This window comes from Centruroides vittatus, unplaced genomic scaffold (assembly GCF_030686945.1).
Source record: "Centruroides vittatus isolate TY-2023 unplaced genomic scaffold, ASM3068694v2 contig_976, whole genome shotgun sequence".
In the NCBI taxonomy this organism is placed as follows: Eukaryota; Metazoa; Arthropoda; class Arachnida; order Scorpiones; family Buthidae; genus Centruroides; species Centruroides vittatus.
In genome coordinates, this window is record NW_027122649.1 from 792,097 (window position 1) to 813,816 (window position 21,720).

The 21,720-nt window shown below is 32.4% G+C and overlaps 1 protein-coding gene across 2 annotated transcripts in view; it reads left to right on the forward strand.

Moving 5' to 3' along the window:
• The window catches only part of LOC136985735 (polyamine-transporting ATPase 13A3-like), a 111,373-nt gene that overhangs the window by 82,627 nt on the left and 7,026 nt on the right, over positions 1-21,720 (forward strand). For both annotated transcript variants that reach the window (XM_067283076.1, XM_067283075.1), the window contains exons 24-28: positions 2,129-2,201; positions 2,893-3,043; positions 3,191-3,345; positions 13,292-13,380; positions 17,329-17,412. In XM_067283076.1, the coding sequence (XP_067139177.1) occupies positions 2,129-2,201; positions 2,893-3,043; positions 3,191-3,345; positions 13,292-13,380; positions 17,329-17,412 (552 nt within the window). The remainder of the gene's footprint in view (positions 1-2,128; positions 2,202-2,892; positions 3,044-3,190; positions 3,346-13,291; positions 13,381-17,328; positions 17,413-21,720) is intronic.

Genomic DNA, 21,720 nt, shown 5'->3' on the forward strand with positions numbered 1-21,720 from the left:
GATGTCTGATGTTGCCAGGCAATATGGCTTCAACAGGTCTACAAAGTAAGCACAATCTTAGCTAAGAAAGATATAATCAAAAAGACTTAAGCTGGTAAAGGAGTAACAAAAATCACATCTAAGAAACAAAGATGTGCCATCCATGAAAAAATAGAGAGATTGCTTTTAGTTTGTTATTACACATAAATAAGCGTAGCAAGAAAGTATATAATTTTTTATTTATTATTTGGGGTCTCCAGAACAAATTAATCAAATTACCATAAAAATCTATGGTAAATTGATAATCGGTTAACAAACAATTCAGGTAGCGAACATTGTCTTGGAACGGATTATGTTCTTTAACCAATCACCCACTGTATTATATACATTTATGTTAGGATTTGAGTTTCATGTTCTATTGTTAGATATTATAACAAATGCTAAACCAGTAAACAGCATGTTAAAAGAATGTGTTCAGAATTTATATAGTAGGCTAGCTGTTACCCATGGCTTCGCCCACTTGAATTTTGCAATTTGGTAGAAATAACCCTACCTTGGTACTTCACTAAGACTCTCAATCATTAGTTGTTACTAATTTGGTAAAATTACTGATTTTTTTTTGTTTTAAACTATGGACTGATAATGCACCTAAATTCAAGTTTCAAATATTATAGGATTTTGAGATACGATAAATCTGAGTTTAATTTTTTTTCAAAACATAAATGATGTTATCTGAAACCTCCTAAATTTAAATAAACAATAAAATGTAAAAATACAGAGCATTCACAAAGATAAAACCTTTGTCGTTGCCTTTTCCTTTTCGTCGTTGCACACCATCAGTAGTCCATCGAAATTACGGAAATTACGGAGACGACCTTTTTTTTTCAGCTACTGCCTCCGCGTCAAACATGCAAAAATGGTAAAATGTCCTCTGGTCTTTCGCCACTATCACAATAATATTTTTTAAAAAATTAACAAAGTAAAATCGTGGCCGACATTATTTCAGACACCATAGTAATTATTTAATTTATAGCAATCTAAATATATAAAATTCTCACATGCATGACAATCAAACGTGGGTCGTATCAACTTATACTAACTTATAACTTTCTTACAATTAAGGAAAATTGAAAAAAAGCAAAAGGGATAGGAAAGGAATAGAAATACCCGGGATTTTTCGTAGCGACATGCTCTTGGATAGGACACCACTTCGAAACTCTCCTTTATTTGTGACCCTCTTCTTGTCATAGACCTTTCGTCTATTCCTGATTTTGTTGTTTGTTCTCAAGGTTTTCTGTCCATAGTCTATTTTTTCTTTTTAACTTCTTCGGCACCTCTCAGTCTCAGATTGTCCTTCTCGAGGTCTGGAGCACTCTTTTTCCCTCTCTACTTCTTCGAGGTTCTCACCAAAAGTGACTCTTTCTCTGTCCGTTTGACCCCAGGCCCCACACCGTCTTTTGTTCTACTTATTTTCGTAGAAAAGATAATTTTACCCAAGGGCAAAAGGGTTAGATGGTACACTATAATCGAACAAATATGTAATAACAAATTTGAATTTAAACAGTTTGAACATTTGGTTAAAAAATTGTAATATGTAAATATTGTACATTTGGAAATTAAGTTATTACCATCAGAAACAAAAAATCGCTTCTGAAATAGTACAGTAGAAGCCGTTCTTCCGGTTGAACCTTAATGCTCTCCCCCCGCAGGGGAATTTCGAAAAATCACTTCTTAGTATGCATTCCCATGGTGTACCCTAACTGTGTACCAAATTTCACCACTTTAGGTTCAGCAGTTTGCTCTGGGCGATGATGAGTCAGTCAGTCAGACAAGTAGTTTTATATATATGGATAGTACACATGCTTTTAATAACAACTTTAACTGGAAAAAGCATTAAAAGAAACAACAAAACCTTTAAACACAATACTAGCAGAGCAAAAATACACATCCTACATGTCCTGGAATTGAAGTGTTCCAGTATCTTTTGGAAATAACTCATTTTGCCATGGATTTTATTCCAAAGTGCCTGGCAATCCTACTTTTGACATTTCAAATCATAAAAATGATAGATTAATAATTATTTATTTTCCTTAGAATTTAAATTTGATTAAAAAGATATATAAAAGATATTTTTTATTTATTTTTTTAGGATGGTCAAAAACCATCAGAAGGAGCTTATGTTATGATTGATATTGTAATGAACTTATTACCACCAATTTTATGTAAGTGAATTGTCACATTTGATTATAGATAATTATATGTTTTAAAAATTCTTCATAAAAATCAATAAAAAAAATAACAGAATGACCTGTAACACTATTAATTTTTTTATTAATCTCATAAATATGAAAATTTTATATCCTAAAAAAATACAATTTATATTTAATTTTAGAGATTAGTGAAAAAGTTACTCAAAAAGAAGTTAACATTTCTATTAAGATTGACTTGTAGAAAACATCAACTTTTAATACATAATAATAATTAAAATATTTTTTTTTTCTTAATGTAAAGAACATATATATATATTGAAAATTATGGAACTGTGTGAAATAATACTGCTTATGCACAAATATTACAAACAGCAATCATGTATAATTATTTGAAACATAATTTTATATTAATTATTTTACTGGGATTCAGAGTATAATTAATTTTCTTATTGCTTTTGTAATTCGTAAAACGAAAAACTTTTTGATGTAATATTCTATGCAAGTATTTGTAATATAATTTATTCATATTCTAACTATAGTATGAATAAATTATATACAAATACTTGCATTGTTAATTTAGTCATTACAATTGTAGATAATTGAAATTCAGTATAGCATATTGCACCAAAAAGATTTTTGGTTTACAAATCATGAAAGAAATAAGAGAATAATTTCATATTTATTTTTAAAATTATTATTTTAGTTGGTGGTACTGAACCTTTTACTGGACTTGTGAAACGGCTACCTGTAAGAACAATGCTCAGTTTTCTTCCTCAGTTTTCTATGATATCATTTATTATTATTCAAATTGGAGTACACACATTTGGATATTATTATTGTCTTGCCCAACCATGGTACTTAAACTTTTTATTTATTAAGAAACAATTTATAATTTAAATATACAAGCCTAATAGTTATATTAAAACCAAATATAGCCTGTTAGTTTATTAAGCTAAACCAAAATTGAGACTGATCATGAATAATTTGTTCTTTTTATATAGGTATGAATCATTTCATTTCAATCATACTAAAGCTCATTATCCTGAACCTGCATATTCAGGAACAACTATTATCAGCATCAATACAATGTCATATGTTATTGCAGCTGTTATATTTGCTTCAGGACCTCCATATAGAAAACCTTTTTATACAAACAGTAAAAATTTTTATTTTCATCTTTATTCTTAATATGTCTGATTAATAAAATTTACTCAAGTTTAATTGTTAAATTATTATCTGATTGAACAGAAAGTTCTTGCACTTTTTGGAACTTTCTAGAATAACTTTTTTCTGAAACATTCTAGAATGTTTCATGGTAGTATATAAACAGGTTGGTGTATGTGCTATAAGAAAATACCAAATCCAGTCCTCTCACTCTACTTTACCATGACCAACAAACATCTACTAACCAAAGAGCAAGTTTGCCTGCTCCTTGGTTATGACTATTTTTATATCGAGTTTGTTTTCGACACTGTTTCACATAAAACACATAGTTAATTAACAATTAACTTTATTCACTCTCGGATACAACTGACTGGGGTGACGACTGCACAAGAACTCAGCTCCCCGACCACGAAAGTATGTAGGAATTTTCACCCCTGACCTGACACTCAGATCAAGTTACACCCGACCGTTACAACAGATCTTCCCCCTCTAAAACGAAGTCTCGGAGATGTGCAGGTAGTGTCCGTGTTCTAGAGCTCTTTCTAACAGGTGGTCCTTTGTCTTGATGTTGATTATTCTGGGGAGCTGGATGTTGGTTATTCTGAGAAACTGGATGTTGCCTGTTCTGGAGTGGTTGTTCTCTTCGAGCTATCAGTTGATCAATATGTCTCCTTTCTATAGTTCCTTCTGGTGAAGCTATCATGTATGTATATGGTCCGGTCTTCTTTGTCACCTTACCTGGTTTCCACTTCTTTGCGTCTCTATAGCATCTGTAATTGATGTTGTCTCCTATCTGGAATTCTCGTATTCTTGTTTCCTCTATTCTATCCTTATATAGGTGTGGATTTAGTCGATCATAGATGGTACGTAGTCTTCTTCCCATCAACAGTTCTGCTGCCGTTTTACCTGTAGTACTACTAGGTGTTGTGCGTAAGCTAAACAAAAGTCTGGGGAGCAACACTTCAGTTTTTTCTTGGTTGTGATGTAATTTTTCAATTCTCCTCTTTATAGTTTGCACTTGTCTCTCTACTTGTCCGTTGGAAGAGGGATGATATGGAGGGGTAAATATGTGCTGTATCCCATTTTTACGTATAAATTCTTCCATTTCATGGGATTTAAAGCTTTGGTGATTGTCTGATACAATTGTATTTGGTAGTCCATGTGTACTAAATATTCTCCTCAATAATTTCACGGTTTCCTGGGTTGACTGCGTTTGTACTTCTTCTACCTCCACCCACTTCGAATAAGCATCCACTAGAATAAAATATGTATGTCCATAGTGTGGTCCTGCATGATCAATGTGTACTCGGTCCCAGGGTCCCGAGGGTGATGGCCAATGAGTATCCTTAACTGGGGTTGGGTTTGACCTCTGTTCTTGGCATTTTCTACACATCGATACAGTCTCTTCAATTTGGGAGTCCATTTCAGGCCACCAAAAATAGCTTCTGGCTGTTCTTTTCATTCTAGACATACCCTCATGTGTGGAGTGTAACAGGTGTAATAGCTGTGGTTGCAAGGTTCTAGGGATAACTACTCTTTGTCCCCATAAAATGCAACCGTGGTGAATTGAAAGTTCTAGTTTTCGCCTAGAAAAAGGCATAAGTTCTTCTGGACTACTCAGTGGCCATCCGTGTAAGATTGCATGTTCAACTCTTTTTAACACTGAGTCTTTGTTTGTTTCTCTGCTTACTTCCTGAGATGTGATGGGCAATTCTGGCTGTTCAAATATAAGGAATATCTCTCCTGGTTCAGGGATAGTCTTGTCTTCCACAGTAGTTGGTATACGAGATAATGCATCGACATTAGTCATCTCTGCTGACCGACGATGTTCAATCTTATATGAGTATGCTGCTAATCTTAAACACCAACGAATCATTCTGGGTGAGATTAAATCAGGAATTGGTTTAGCAGGGTTCAGAAGGCCCACAACTGGCTTACAATCCGTATATATAGTAAAATTTCGGGCAGCTAGGTAATTATGAAATTTTGTAATGCCAAAGATTATAGCTAATACTTCTCTCTCGAATTGTGAATAATTTCTTTCTGCTGGGTGAAGTGTCCTCGATGCAAAGTATATAGGAGCTTCGGATCCATCTGGTAATATGTGTGAAAGGACTGCTCCCACTCCATATGGTGAAGCATCACAGGATAACACTACTGGTTTATTTAAATTATAATGGATTAATAATGTTTCTGGTGTTAACATCTTTTTTATTTTCACGAATGCTTTGCTGTGTTCTTTTTTCCAGATCCATTGTTTGTTTTTATCAAGGAGTCTATATAAGGGTTCAGCTTCGGTTGCTTTATCTTTCAAAAATCTATCATAGAAGTTTACAAATCCCAAAAATGCTTGTAATTCTTGTTTGTTTTTCGGTTCCGGAACCTGTTGGATCGCCGCAATTTTCTCCGGTGTGGGCCGAACGCCCTGAGCATCTATCAAATATCCTAAAAATTTAAGTTGGTTAGTCTTGAATAGGCATTTGTTTTCGTTTAGTTTTAGTCCAGCTTCTGAAATCCGGTTAAGAATTTTCCTCAACTTTTGATGTAGGGCTTCTTCATTGAGTCCCATGACAAGTATATCATCTATCATCACAATTGTCCCTGGAATACCTCCTACGATCTTTTCCATCTCTCTCTGGCAAATAGCTGGACAACTACTCACTCCAAATGGTAACCTTTTCATTCTGTATAACCCCTTGCATGTGTTGATAGTCAGAATCTCAGACGACTCCTGGTCCACAGGAAATTGGAAGTACGCTTCCTTGAAATCAAGCTTGGCAAATACCTTTCCACCAGATAGTGAAGCAAGTATATCGTTAATGGCCGGCAATGGGTATACATCTACTTTTATTGCCTCTCTGTTTACAGTGCAGCGGTAATCTCCACATAAACGTACACTTCCATCTGGTTTTGCAACGGGTACCACAGGAGTGGCCCACTTAGAAGTTCTAACTGGTTCTATAACTCCTAACTGATGAAGTCGATTCAACTCTTGTTCTACCTTTGTTCTCAATGCAAAAGGAACCTGTCTTGCCCGCATAAAAATAGGCTTAGCTTCTTTATTTATCGCTAAACTGACTGCCTCGCCTCTAAATAGACCCATTTCTGAATTATTGAATAAATGCTGGAATTCTTGTATCAGATCGTCTGCATCATGTTGGTGATAAAGTCCCTCTATTCTGATTCCTAATGGTTCAAACCAATTTCTTCCAATAAGTCCTGGTCCATTTCCTTTAATTACTAACAATGGCAGATTCCTAATTTTTCCTTTAAATTGTACCCTCACCATTGTAGTACCCACTACCTCCAGATTCTGATCAGTCCATGTCTGTAATTTGACTTCTTCCGGCTCTAACTTGTCTCGCTGGATTTTGATTTCTTTTAAGGTCTGTTCGCTCACTACAGTGTACCCAGCCCCTGAATCAATTTCCATCAGGATTGGTATATTTTCAATCTTGAGTAAGATTTTTAAGGGTGGTATCTTACTTCCCTGTATTTTGAATAGAGATGTATATTCCTCGACCTGGTTAGACATCAAATTTTTATGTTCCTCAATTCGGTGTACTTTGGCTCTCTGGCTGGATATCTCTTTCCGTGGTGCCCCAATTTGGTTTCTTCCCTGGTTTGCAAATTTTCTTTGTCCACTCTTTTGTTTCGTGATACACGCCTTTTCTATGTGTCCCTTGTTTCTGCAGAAGTTACAGATTACCTGAGCAAATCGGCAATTATTCGGGTTATGACTTCCGGTGCATCGAAAACAGCGTAATATGGCCGGCTGATTCTTTCTCTTGTAGTCCGCCTTTAAGTTATACACTTGGGTGTTGTTTCCGTCTGACCCAAGCTGGCTAACATCGTTAGACGCTGCCTCTGCTGCCAATGCTGCATCCAAAATGGCCTTATAAGTAGTGTCCGTTTTCGCCAATAACACGTGTTGTATTCCTTTATCCCTTAAACCTGCCACTAGCCTATCTCTTAACATACGCTCTAGTGAGGCGCCGAAGTTGCAATTCATTGCAATTTTCCGTAGTTCCGCGACATAGTCGTTGATACTCTCTCCCGGTTTTTGCGACCTCTGGTTAAATTTGAACGATTCGACAATTTCACTAGGTTTCGGGTTAAAATGGCTATCAAGAGCAGTAATTACTTCATTGAAGTTAACTTGTGTCGTTTCTTTCGGCGCTATGAGTGTGACTACAAGTTCATATAAAGTTTCACCGCATACAGTAAAAAATAAAGCACACTTATCTTGGTCATTTTCAATCTGGTTTGCCTTCAAGCAAAAATTAAAGCGGTCCTTGTAAGTTTTCCACTGGCTGTCCATCTTGAATGGTTCGAAACGAACTCCACTGGTTGATGTTCCTGGGAACGACATTTCTGGCTTTTTATATCGAATTGTAATTTCTGCTGGCAAGTCTGTATATTATTCCTCGTCGCCAATTTTATATCGAGTTTGTTTTCGACACTGTTTCACATAAAACACATAGTTAATTAACAATTAACTTTATTCACTCTCGGATACAACTGACTGGGGTGACGACTGCACAAGAACTCAGCTCCCCGACCACGAAAGTATGTAGGAATTTTCACCCCTGACCTGACACTCAGATCAAGTTACACCCGACCGTTACAACAACTATTGTTTCAACAAAAAAGCAGCCAATTCTATCATTGACATCAATGCTGCGTTAGGCCCAGACACTGCATACGATTGGTACGAATGCTTCAAAAGTGGAGATCCCTAACCCAAGAAGATCATGCTCTCTGTCTTCTGGGATTCTAAAGGAATCATCATGTTCGAGTTGCTGCCACAAAATACAATGCAACTTTCTACTGCAAACAACTCTACGTCTGCAGCAGAAAATGGCAGAGACCCACCCGGAACACCAGAACGCCATCCTGCTGCATGACAATGCACAGCCACATACAGCTAGGCAGAAGCTACTGGACCTGAACTGGGAGGTCTTGCCCCCACCCACCATATAGCTCTGACATTGCACCTCCAAATTACCACCTATTTGCCATGTTCAACCATCACCTGGCTGGCAAGGAGTTCAACAATGAAGCCAACTTGGAGGCCAGTCTGACCAACTTCTTCAAGTAGCAGCTGCCAGAGTTTTATCAACATGGCATCCATTCCTTGCATAAGCATTGGCAGGAAGTGGTCAACAACAACAGTGATTACATTGATGATTGAAGTCAATTCTGTACATAAAATTTTCTTGGCTAAATAAAATGTGTCCAAAAGTGTGAGAACTTTCTGTTTAATCAGATATATTGGTATGTTGGTATGTTATATTAATTTTTAAAATTATTTTACTTTTAATAATATATAGTATGTTTTAAAAGTAATTGGCATTAAAAAATATTATAACTTTATTAATAATTTGTCAATTTATATATAACTATATCTAGCCATATATAAAAAAAATATAGTCTTTTCAACAATTTTCATTTATGGTAATTACTGTACAAATCTGCCATTTTTCAAAAAGCAACCATTCAACCTTGATATCTCTTTTCTATGGTTGAAATAGCTTGATGAAACCATTCACCATGTTTGTCACTAACATCTCCAAGATTTTTAAGAAGTTTAGTTTTGAATGTGATCTGTTGGAGAAATCTCAATAAACTGTTCCAAAACTGTTCCAATGCAGTTCAGTCTCGTTTAAAGCACTTTAAATAATACATTCAGTTTAGAAATGCAGGGTATCAGTTTCAAGTTTCAGCTGCTTATTTTACTTCATTGTGTGCTTCTTATGATATTAATTTGTAATATTGATGTTACATATTCTAGTTTATTCAATCTTTATAATATTTGAGATGACTTCAAATAAATGTTAGTGATTGTAAAGTATAATTTTATAGATATTTGTTATGAAATATTTTTTAATTTGAAGAATAATATTTACATATTCATTAATATTACATGTATATTTATAAATATACAGGGTTCCTATGCACCTGGAAAGTCATGGAAAGTCAGGGAATTTGTCGAAAACTGTCAAAAAGTCAGGGAATTTGTCTCCTTAACTGCCTTGTTGATTTCGTTTGCTGAATATGGCTGACCAAGCATAGCCATCTGCAGGCGGCAAGAAGTAATGCTGCAATCTTTAATAAGAAAATAGACCAGAATCCGTTTTGAATCTGAAATGGCTCTTTTCACCATTCTGAAGCCATATACAGGCATGGGCAAATGCGGCTCTTTTTGAGTTACGTGCGGCTCTTGCTGAAAGTGTTAATTTTTGTTTTTTATTAATATTTTTACAATTTTATTTTTATAATTTTGTGAAAAGATGTTTATTTAAAAAATTCAATATTTGTTTTATATTATATAATAAAATCGCACACCTTACCATACTATCCACCACGACAGTACAGAACTGCAGCTCCCATGCATTTTGCAAAACCTACATTGTCGCTCCCACTGAACTCTTGTTTGTCCACCCCTGCCATATAATTTTACAGTTGTGGATTAATAACAGGATAAACTACTATTATGTAATAGTGTTTAATTTTTAATTTTAATAATTCAGCGATTATAAAAAGATGAATTTGTTAATTAGAATAAAAAAATAACTAATTAAAAATTAGTTTACAAACTTTTAAAACTTGAATTGTAATTTATTAGATTGGTCACTTCAAAATAGCTAAATAGATCAGTAAAAATCCATAATTTAATCGTTTTTTACGTTTAAAACATTACTATACAACATAAAAAATCATACATAGCTACCCAACATTTACAGTAAAATGCTGATGTCGACTAGTAGTATTTTACATTTGTTGTTATGACTTTCCTTGAAAAAACTGTACTGCAAGCATATTTTTCCCCCCTCTCCCGTTAATTCCCGCAACTTCGATATATAGTTTAATAATTAGTTTAACAGAAATGATGTTGGGTAACAAATATCCACTGATTTTGGAAAATTTATTCATCATACTTGTAATAGATATACTGTAGTTATCGTTTTGAAAATCAACTAGGTAATCCGATAGTTTAACCAATGTTAACTTGCTTATAAGCTGGTAAATTTTTAAAAAATTAATTAAATTACTAAAAAATTAAAATAAATTTGATTATCTTTTGTGCCAAACAACAACAAAACAATTTTTATAGTTATGTTGCAAAAGAAAAAGATTTGTAGTTACGATTCTATGCGCTGAACTTCTATATTTTATTAACATATAATTGTAATTTCGTTTGATGTTTATTTCTGTACACTCAAACCTGTTTTTGTGCGGTATATGAAAATTTCAATCAAATTGGAACATAATTGACTTCTGTAAAATTTTTTAAAACTCTATTGGATGTTTTCTATGACATCAGCAAGTTTTTTCATTTTTTATTCAGTAAAATTTTTTCTCTTACCTTTTTTTCGGTCCCCTGGTATTTTAATAGCATAAAAATCAGAAATATTGTGTTAAATGTAGACTGCAGATGTGAAATTTCATGCCTTGTTAAATGAAAGAATAACACTTCCTGCAGCTATATTTATCAAATAGAAGTATTTTTTAACGATTACTTTTAACTTTTTATATAGTTTTTCTGTAAAACCACTTTTTGGAGGGTGTTTATTTGGCAGGAATTATTTCCCGTCAAATTTTTTTAATGTTAGATTCGTATTTAAGTGGAAATAATTAATATAAAAAATAAAATTTTTAGAGGATTTTTTTCCCATTAGGGATTGCAGAAAAAGGCCCAAGGAGTTAAAAAAGTAATTCCTAGTTATTTCCTACGATTTTGAGTTATTTTCTATGTGAGACTTTTTTTATGCGGTCCCTATTCACCGCATAAAAAAAGTACTTTTTAATTGTGTTGCTAAAACTATTTTTAATAGCTACTTGTAAAGTTTCCTGCGTTTTTTTATTTTTTGCATTTTCTTTTATGTGGTCCCTATCCACAACACAAAAATAGGTTTGAGTGTATTTATTTTATTTTATTTAAATTCTATACATTTTAAGAATCCTAATTTTCGTAATACTATGACGTCATAGGAATACAAGTCTCACTAAAATAGAAAAACGTAAAAAAATTAAATTATTAGATGAAAAAAAAGGAATGAATAAAAATTTTTTTATAGAAACTTGAGAAATAGTCAAGACAGTGCAGCTCTCAAGATCGATCATTTGGATTGGAGTTGGATTTTCCATTGTTTGAAAAGACAATGAGTATGTCTGTGAACTCCAATTCTTCGATTGATGTAAGTAAATCGGAGAATCCATTAGATCCCCATCATAAAGTGTGGGTGACGGTCCGAAACCAATCCAGGGAACGATCGAGGGACAGGAAGGTGATAAAAGCTGATGTCTCAAAGACATGAGGCTGTCGAGAGTCATCTCTTCCATAGCCATTGCTACCAATCACCTCCAGTCATTTGCCTTTTCCCCCCACTTTATCTCCACTATTTCTCTGCTGCTGCTACCTTTTCCTTCCACAAATTAACAGTTGCCTTTCAAAAGGAGGACTTTTCTAACTCAGGAAAAACACGAGAGATTTACGTTAGTGCTAGACATCAAACAGAAATCAAATGAATTTTCCTTTCCGGACTGTTCACTGAACATTGCTCCAGATTCCACTACTGCCACTATGAACTTAAGATGAGAAACGAAGACAACTTTACCTATATTGTAAGCATATTTTTACAGTAAACAGGTTAAATGGTAAAGAGGTGTCTTTGTCCGTCTGTACCATGTTTCCCACATACTTATTAGTCCCTGGACTTTCCTGACATTGGGAGAATTAACTTTATCCCCTTTATTTTCCCAAAGCGAAAGAGTCGTCATATCTCACAAGCAAAACGCGAAGTTTCAAATCTTATGTTCTAATTGACGTTTGAAATTATGTTAAACCTGAGGAAGGCTATTTAAGATTGCTGAAAACATTAGTTCATTTATTAAAATTTGCTATAAAAGTGAGAAAGATGGTTTGTGATATGATTTGCAATAATTATAAGATTTGTGATTAAGGGTTAAAATAGATAAATTTTGTCTGCGTTCTTAAGAAAATTTTATGCAAAGACAAAATTTAATGCGAAATTAAATAAATAAATAAAAATTATTAAAAATAATTATTAAAACTCTGGCCTTTACACTGAAACCAAAATCAAAATGGCGGCAACGAAACATTTTTTTTCTTTTAATGAGTTGCCAATTCAGCTAATTTTTTGCTAGATTTAGTGGATTTGTTAGAGAAGCTATAGTAAAAACTTACACCTATCCCTCTTTATATACAATCTATTTTTATGCCATTTTGAAATAATGTGGTTGACAAAAGAAAACTATTTCTTTTTTTACATGATCGATTTTTTTATGAGGGAAAAAATGCTTTATTTGAAAATTTTTAAATTTAACTTTTTGTTAAAATTATGTTGCTGTTTAAAAAATGTGACTCTTTTTGTTGAAAGATTTTAAAATTATGTGTTTCTAAGTCAAGAGTTCATTTTAAGCATAGTACAGTACTATTTGTATATCAAAGAATACTGTTTGTTGATTTTATGCTATCTTGTATTTACTAGATTTACATACAAATAATAATGATAAATGATGATAAAATAAAAAGCTCATGTTTCATTTGTAAATTGCTTATTTTTTCATTACATTGAAGTTGTGGATTCTATCATACATTTTTCTACAGGATGTATGCATACTGTATTTTTTTAATGTGGCAGTCTTTGAAACATACAACTAGGCAAAAAGAGGGATAGATATACTTCGATGTTCGCAGTAAATAAAATGCTGTTTTATTATGTCGATATTCCACACTGTAAGAAATGTGAGGGTCAGGGAATTTGGACAAAGTTGGTCAGGGAAAATCAGGGAATTCAAAACAAAAATTTGAGTAGGAACCCTGAATATAGGTTATTTGTAATAATATTATATCATATCATATATTAAGAATAATTGTGTATATAATTAATATAAAAAATTATTTTTTACAGAAATATATTTAAGTATTATAATACTTGAATTTGCTCTCTCTTCTTATTTAATTATCTATCCAGATCAATTCACTATGAAATATATGAATGTAAGTAAAATATTTTGTATAATCTTTTTACAAAATGATAAAATTTACAGTAGAATTTTGTCAAATTAAGAATAAAGGTTTTTTTCTCCATTGAATGGAATTTTTTGAAAGTAATTTCAAAGTAAATCCAAAGGATCTTGAAATGTTGTTTTTGAGTGAATTATATATTTAAGAAACTTAAAAACATTGTTTTGAATTAATTTTCTGTCTGTGTTTTTTTAGAGTTCACATTCTAATTCTAGTGCTTTCAGGTTTTCATCTTCAAGGACATTAACAAGCAAAATAAGAAATCACACATTCATTAGGCTTTAGGAACCCAAAACTCTATGATGATAAAAATGAGAACTCTGGAGAAGCTTGAGTGAATAAGTTTATATGGACTCCCATATAGACTTACTCAAGCTTTTCCAGAGTTGCTGTATATGTTAAATAAATACAAAATAGTTTTGTATCTATATTGTTATGAGTAAGCATTTACTTTTATTTACTTAATTTGACATTTAAGATAATGTTTAAATTCAAAACAGAATAAACTGCTGATAGAACAAGGTTGTTAAATACATACTAATTTAAATAAGTTTAAACTAAATTAGGGAAGTAAGTTGTTTTTAATTTTAATTTTGATTTTTAATTGCTGTTGTAACTGATACATTGATGAATTAGATACAACATTATATGATGGATTCCTTTGGCTGATTTCAGTACTTCTATCATGTTGAATGATAAGGCAAAATAATACTATTGTTATCAAGCAGTCATTCTGTAAAATCTTTATAAAATTAGTATTTTATTTTGATTTTTTAGAAGAAAACAACATGTGGAAGATAAAATGCAACTAGACTCTCGTTTTATTAGATTATACTACATACAAAGAAATTTGTTATAACACTATGATTAAACAGTTATACAGTAATAATTGATGATTTGAAGTTTTAGTTTCATTGATGTTGATTATGTTTTAGTGACAACACTAAAATATATATCATTACCTATTACACAGTTTAGTTAGAAAGACTCTTTTTATGAATATTGAAATACATATTATATAAATTGCTTTTTTGTTAAGTATTCTTTAATTAATATTAAAAGTTTATAATTTATTATAAAATTCAAGTAAGTATATACTCAAAGTTAAGTAATGGATTGTTATAGTGATAATACTTAATTTTTAAAAATAATTTATAAATATATAATCTGTTTTTTCATTATATAATATTATCTGGCTAGTAAGATAAGTATTGACATTTTTGTTTTGTTACTGCTTAGTCCAGTGTTTTTCAACCTTTTTTATCTCACGGAACACTTGAATCTTTAATTAAATTTCCACAGGAAAAACACATGAATTAAAGTTGTGTTTGTAAACATTCTATTGCCATATTACTTGCCACTTAACCTAATTCTTTTTGTCTATATTTTTTGTGAATTAAATAAAACAGTATTGTTGTTCCTTAAAATAGCAGCAGATTTCAACAATAGTTATTTAAATTAATAATTTTCATTTAAATAAGAGAAGCAATTAACATTAAGCCTTAATTTGCATTTAAAAGTGGCATGATAATTGCCTTTACAAACTTGCCCAATGTTCTGCTATTTCTAAGTTAAAATATTTAATAATTTGAACTAAATATGGACAATCATAGATACATGTTTAATTTAAAGAAAATTTCATTTTAAATGAAATAACTCTGTTTTATGCACATATAATTTTGCTTATGAATATATATTTTTATTACTCTATACAGAGCCGTAACTAGGGTATGGTCAATGTGGCCCCCATCATAGGCGCTGATTTAATAAAGGCACCAATGAGAAGGTTTCGGAATAACATGTATTCGAAATTAATAACACACAAAACTTCTATATTTATATTTATATAGTATTTATGATCTGTAATTTCTACGAACATATATTTCAAAAATAAACCACTATTTTTATTTTTATTTAATAACAAAAATTGAAAAGGCGCCATCTTTATTCTTGGCCATAGGCGTCCAAAATCCTAGTTACGGCACTGACTCTATATACATGTGTATTTATTATAACAATGAAAAACTCGTATAATCAATTTAAAGAAGTTTTAATGTTGACATGTACACTTATTATTCTTTGGGATTCTTTATTTAATAATCTTTAAAAATTTTTGTCTCAGACTGGTTGAAAATTGCTGGTTTAGTCTATTGTACACTATGTATAAGATATCATTCTTGTGTGGGGAGAAACAAACGAATCCATTATAAATAAGTAAATAAAGAAATATAAGCATAGGCAGCAATAATTACAGCTAAGGACAGGACAGTGGAACTGAGTGATAGGTGTAAAAGCCAGTCACACTTGTTAGAGTAGATCGGCTCAATAAAACAAAGATAATAAGTTATACATTAACTTTAATGTCCAGAGTTTAAACACAGTTAGTAACAGGCACAAAAATCATAAAAATAGTCACTCTTACACTAATGTTCATGATTATAATTTCTGGGAAACTTTGGAAATCCCTTCACACTTGTTATTCAAATCCCCAAAGTCTTCTCAGTTACCCCTGTCCATAGCTCCATTGTTCCACACTCCCTGTGCTTTTCCCTTACTTGACCTACTTTTCTCCATGTCCCACACACTTCTGTTTACCCTCATATCCCCTGAGGTTTCCTTTTTTTGACATTACTCAACTTAGACTGGATGTGGGGATTGTCACTAAAACTAAGGCAGTAAACCACACTTTTTTATAATGTAAACCCTTAATGATGGCTCCTTAAATTTTAGAAGGTCTTGGAAAACAATAGGTCAAATGTCTTTGAGATTAAATTCCATCTTCAAATGAAAATATCAAAGTATTTCAACCAACATTTTAAAAATTGCTAGTGTTGTTCAATTCTTTAAGACTGATTCTAAGGATGAGATTTAATCTGAAAAAAAGTTCTTGTTATTATCCAAGGACTTCTTTAATTTAAAGAGCTAATTGATTTGGATTTTATTTATATCATTTATATACAGAATAAAAAAATATATAAATTATGGTAAAAATTTGATATTCTGTTTTATTGTACAAGTTAAATAATAATAAATTTTTATCTTGTATTTTTATTTAAACATTGATCTCTAAATTGAATACTGTGGGGAAGTACTCGATCTTTAGAGTATTCCCCGTGCAGGAACAAAACAAAAAGGAACTTCAAAGAAATAAATCACACACTCTATGACTCCAATGCAAGGAACTTAAAGTTTATTTTAGTCCTTCCAATCACTACTCTGTCCCTTCGCTATAACAGACACTAAAACAAAAGAAACAACACACACAAAAAAACAATCTCACGACTCTATCGTCTACATGTCCTCTCTCCCTTCTTTCTTCTGAAAAAAAAGGGGGGGTCTCTCTTCTTCCGTTGAGCGTGCGCGATCTCTCTCTCTCTCTCTCTCATTTTTCTTTCGAAAACACGGCCCATCCTTTCTTTACCCTGCGGCCCACCCAAGAATCATGCAATAGAACACGTGATCTTTGGACCACATATCTCCCCTCCTCCCATTAACTTTTACAACAGGAAGCTTTTACGCTATGAGGGCTTGTCCCTCTTTTACACCATGAACCATCCAAGGGGTTGGTTACGAGCCAGTTAGGCAACAGAACACATGATCTTCAGACCACAATACCATAATTGAACTGAATGATGAATATATGTAAGCCTGAATAAAAAATATTTTGAAATAAACATTATGATTTTATGAAAATGGTATTGAAGTATTAATTAATAAATATAACTAAATCTTTTTAAAACTACATTATATTAAATTTCTAACGATATTAATTAAACCTAAAGTCTTAGAAAGTGAAAAATATTTTTCTTTTAAATGGTTTCTTGATTTAAAAAAAAGCAATTACTCGTTCAATGTAACAAGTGTTTCAAATTTACTTTTGAAGATGCTAATGTTTTATTAATATAAATTTTATATTTGCAGTTTAAAAGAGCACCAACATTAGATTATCATCTTACTATTTATGCCATTTGCCTTGGAAATTTTGTAATCTCATACATTTGGGAGGTAATTATTAAATCCATACTATTGAATTTTTCTTTTATTAAAGTAAAACTAAGAATATTCAATTATTACATTTTGATATTTTTCTAAAAATAGTAAGCATTTTTAAACATTACACTTTTTCTATAAATTATTTTTCAAAATTTTACAGGAAATAATTTATCAAATATGCATATAATTTTAATTAATTTCTATTTTGAATTAAAATATTGCATGATATTAATCAAAATACAGGTTTCACTCGTATAACACAGTAGTTACATTCCAAAAAAAGTGCTTGTAAGTTGCCGACATATGGGGGCAATTAGTTAATTGCACGTCAGGAAAAACCCAGGGACCGATCGTATGTGGGTGGTGGCGGCAGAGGCAAAGATGACAAGTGTCTTACAATTACCGTTTATTTTAACATCAAAACAAACTTACAAAGTACAATACGAGTTGCGATCTAGATCGTCTGCGGCAGAAGGAGCTCCGGATGACGGCGATCGGGGAGTTCTGTCGTGTCGTTGTTGAAGCCCCGGGGCAGTCGGGTAGAAGAGTCCGAGGGGTCGGTGACGGACGTCGGCGAAGGAGTAGGTGGCTGGTTGGAGTCCCGTCGTCCACTTCCTGGTAGAAAGCTCCGTTGTCTCCCCTTCTGACCTTGATTCGGGGGTTTTTATACGATTTTCCCTCGAATCTTCCCCTCTTGATTGGTCTTAGGTCCCTTTTTCCTCTTCTCGATTGGTCAGTCTACTGTTTCTAAGCAAGACGAAAACCAAGTTTGGCCGGGGATGGCGCCCAGGCGTTGACAGCTACTCACATAATTTACACTGTTTGCCCCCCTCTCGCGGACATCTGGCTGAACCGATCAGCCAAACATTCTGTGGCTGCCCCCCTTTTGAGACGATCCCGGGCTCATATGGTCTAACAGGTGTCCTTGACCATCTGTCTCTCTTCATTCTCCCCTTTTTGTTAATTGTTTACATCTCGACTCTTGTATACGAGCACCGCGACATCCCCTTCGTCGTTTATTACCGTGTTGTGTTTGTTTTAGAAGAAATGCTTTACATCGGTCCGGTTTATAGCCCGATGCGCGTTCTCGCTCCGATTGACTTTCCGAAATTTCCCGATGTAGCAATCTTGTAAACAATCGAATTCCTGGCGCGATTTTAGGATCTTCACATGCTGTGTTATGTGAATCTGTGTTATACAAAACAAAGGACTAACACAAAACATGGTGTTATGTACCGAAAGTTAACATAAGTATACTGTGAGAACCGAGGGAGCTAAACTGCAAGCTCGACCCCACTTATCGGCTGCCTTGTCAGGAGATGGCTTTTGGAGGGCAAGTAGTGGAGTGGGGAGGTCATGAGTAAGTCAATAGGTGCTGGCCGTTTCTCAGTAACGGACAGGTTCAACATAACACAACAACACATTTAATATAACAGTTAGAAACCTTATGTATTTAGCTTTAAGGTTAAATACAAAGGATGCATTACAGTTACTTATAGAACTAAAGAACTACTTAACCGAGGGAGAGAGAGTTACATAATCTACATATAATATACCTCTTAGACCGATGGTTCCCATTGTATAGAACATTGGCGAAATGCTCCAGGATCAGCAGTCAGTAGGGGTGGCACGAAGATCTGTCTTCAAGCTGGAGGTGACCGTTGTAGATTATGCTGGATGGGTCCTGTGTCCACTGTTGATGTCCGTCCAGAGGACTGTGTCCAACTCTTTTTATACCCATTTTCAGAGGAGCTGACTATGATATAACCTGTTCCAAGTTCGATCTGTGTCTAGAGTTTGTTTACATTAATTGTCAGAGATCAAACGTTTCGTCAAATTTATGACCTCTTTCTATCCAGTATTGTTACTTGTTCCACCTCATAAAATTGATAACAGCTGACACACAAACTGAATTAATAGCTGGAGGTGACTAAGGTCAGGATTTGTCTTGTGACCTTAGTAATAATTGTTGATATTTAAACTGTTTTATCTATCAAGAAATCACAGGAAATAGGATGTGTGTGGGTTTTGTCCGGGTTGGTCTTATTTTTCTCGGTGACTTTTTTTTTGCCTCTTTTTCTGGAGAGCAGGGCCGGATTTTAGGCGATTGGAGCGATTGGTGCCAATTGGGCCCCGCGCTTGAAGGGGCCCCGCATCATGTCAAAATTTATATATTTAAAAATAGTACGTTACAAAAATAAATATCTAGGTATATTATTATTAAAAATAAAACAATATATTTCAGTATGTAAATTAACAGTTAATTAATTTTGTTATTTAAAGTTTGAGGGGCCCCGCAAAAAAAAAAATTCAATTGGGCCTCGCACCTATTGGATCTGGTGCTGCCGGAGAGGGGGGTATTGCACTGGAATATTACTTTAAGTAATTAAATTATTTAATTAACTTAATATCAGCTTCTCACAATACTATTCTTTTTAGTTGCTAAGAGAAATATGTTTATTACAGCAATCAATAGTTAATTATTGATTGGAAATAAATCAACAATCACAATTAAAAGTACTGAGAATAACAAGAACTTTTTGCAATTAAATAGGTCTCAATTCTTGTATTCAAATACTCCCATATTCAGTTGAAATCACTTTAGATTGAGCATAGTGATAAAACTTTTTTACATGTGTAAAAGTGATTTTACTGTAAAAAAACTATTAACTGTATGACATTTATCTGGTATAGTTTAAAGATTTAAAAAATATATACTAAAATTTGTCAAAATGATTTACTAAAATAATACTAAAATAATTTTATACCATGTGATTTTGGTTTATATAAGTTTTACTACTGTATATAAGTTGGTAATTTTTGAAAAAATTAGGATAATGCTGCTGTTGTTTGTCTTTTATTATTGTTTACATAAATAACAATTAAAAAACTATTAACATTGCTTATATGAACAAAATATTTTATTGTTCATTGTTTTAAAATACTGTTGTACTCGGAAACATTATATGAATGAAGTACTTTGTTCCTATATGTAATATTGATGGTTTTTCTGTTTGCCATTGTTACGGTTAATTAGGAATTTTTTGATACTATATTAGTATTAGGATCGTTTCTAAACTATTGAGTTTAAAAAACAAAGCAAATAAACCAAAATTGTCATGACAATTTGACTTTTGTTAGGAAAATGGCAGCAAGTAAATGCTGTTGAAAACAAAGCAGAAACATTGCACAGTCAAACTAGGTCTATCTTATTAAATGCATATAATTGTTTAAATAATCAAAATTTACTGTATAAAAATAAGAAAAGAAATAAGTTTGTAGCTTATTAGAATGATAATTATTGCATCTTGTGTCTTAATTGTCAAAGTTCTCTGAAGTAACATCATTATATAGACAGGAGTAATTGGAGTAATTGCTAGAAATTTATCAGCATTTAAGATACAAATTCAAATAGGAATTTCTGATAATATTAAGTAAAATATGGATTGAACATACAGAAAATAAATGGGAGAAAACTAGAAGGTAAGGTATACATGTACAACACCTCCAGTCTTTGGTAGCTTTAAAAAAAATTGTGATGATAGATGAATATGTATGTGATGCAGAAAGGCTATTTTCACATTTTTAAAAATGCTGTTAATAACTTTAGAAAGAAGGAAAAGGTGTTTGATAAGTGCATAATTAAAGTTTAAAATTAGCATATAATCTGTCCTCACATCAGCTTCACCTGCTTTCAAATTGCTTTTCAAACACAAATAACAAGCAGATTATCTGCATAAAATTATAGTAAATTAATAAATCTGTTGCAATTTCTAAATAATTATATTTATAGTAGCGTAACATAGGGGTCTATCATGCCCCGGGCACCACTCACAGAGGGGCACCTGGGGCATAAAGGTAATAGTAACTATTCGTAATATATTATAGATAGAATGTAGTACCTACCTTAAAATATTATTATTTGTATTATATTCTTATTACAAGTAAATTCTATATATTATATTACTGTATGTGTTTCTGGAGGGGAGAAGGGGTGCCAATAAAGTATCGTGCCCCGTGCGCCAGTTATGTTCGCTACATCACTGTTATTTATATGTTAATCATAAATTTCCTAATCATTTTAAAAAATAACATTTCAATTGTTAACCATTAACATAATTTTATAAAAGCAGGATTTATATATAGATTATTAATTCTCAAATTATATTAATTTCTTTATCATTATTTAATTCTAAATAATAATTGCATATATTTTGATTATATATTATCAAGAGAATTAGACATCATTTTTATGCCTTTGTGTCCTGTCTATCGTAATTTAAAATTTATTTTGTATACTAGTACTTTTTATATATTAAC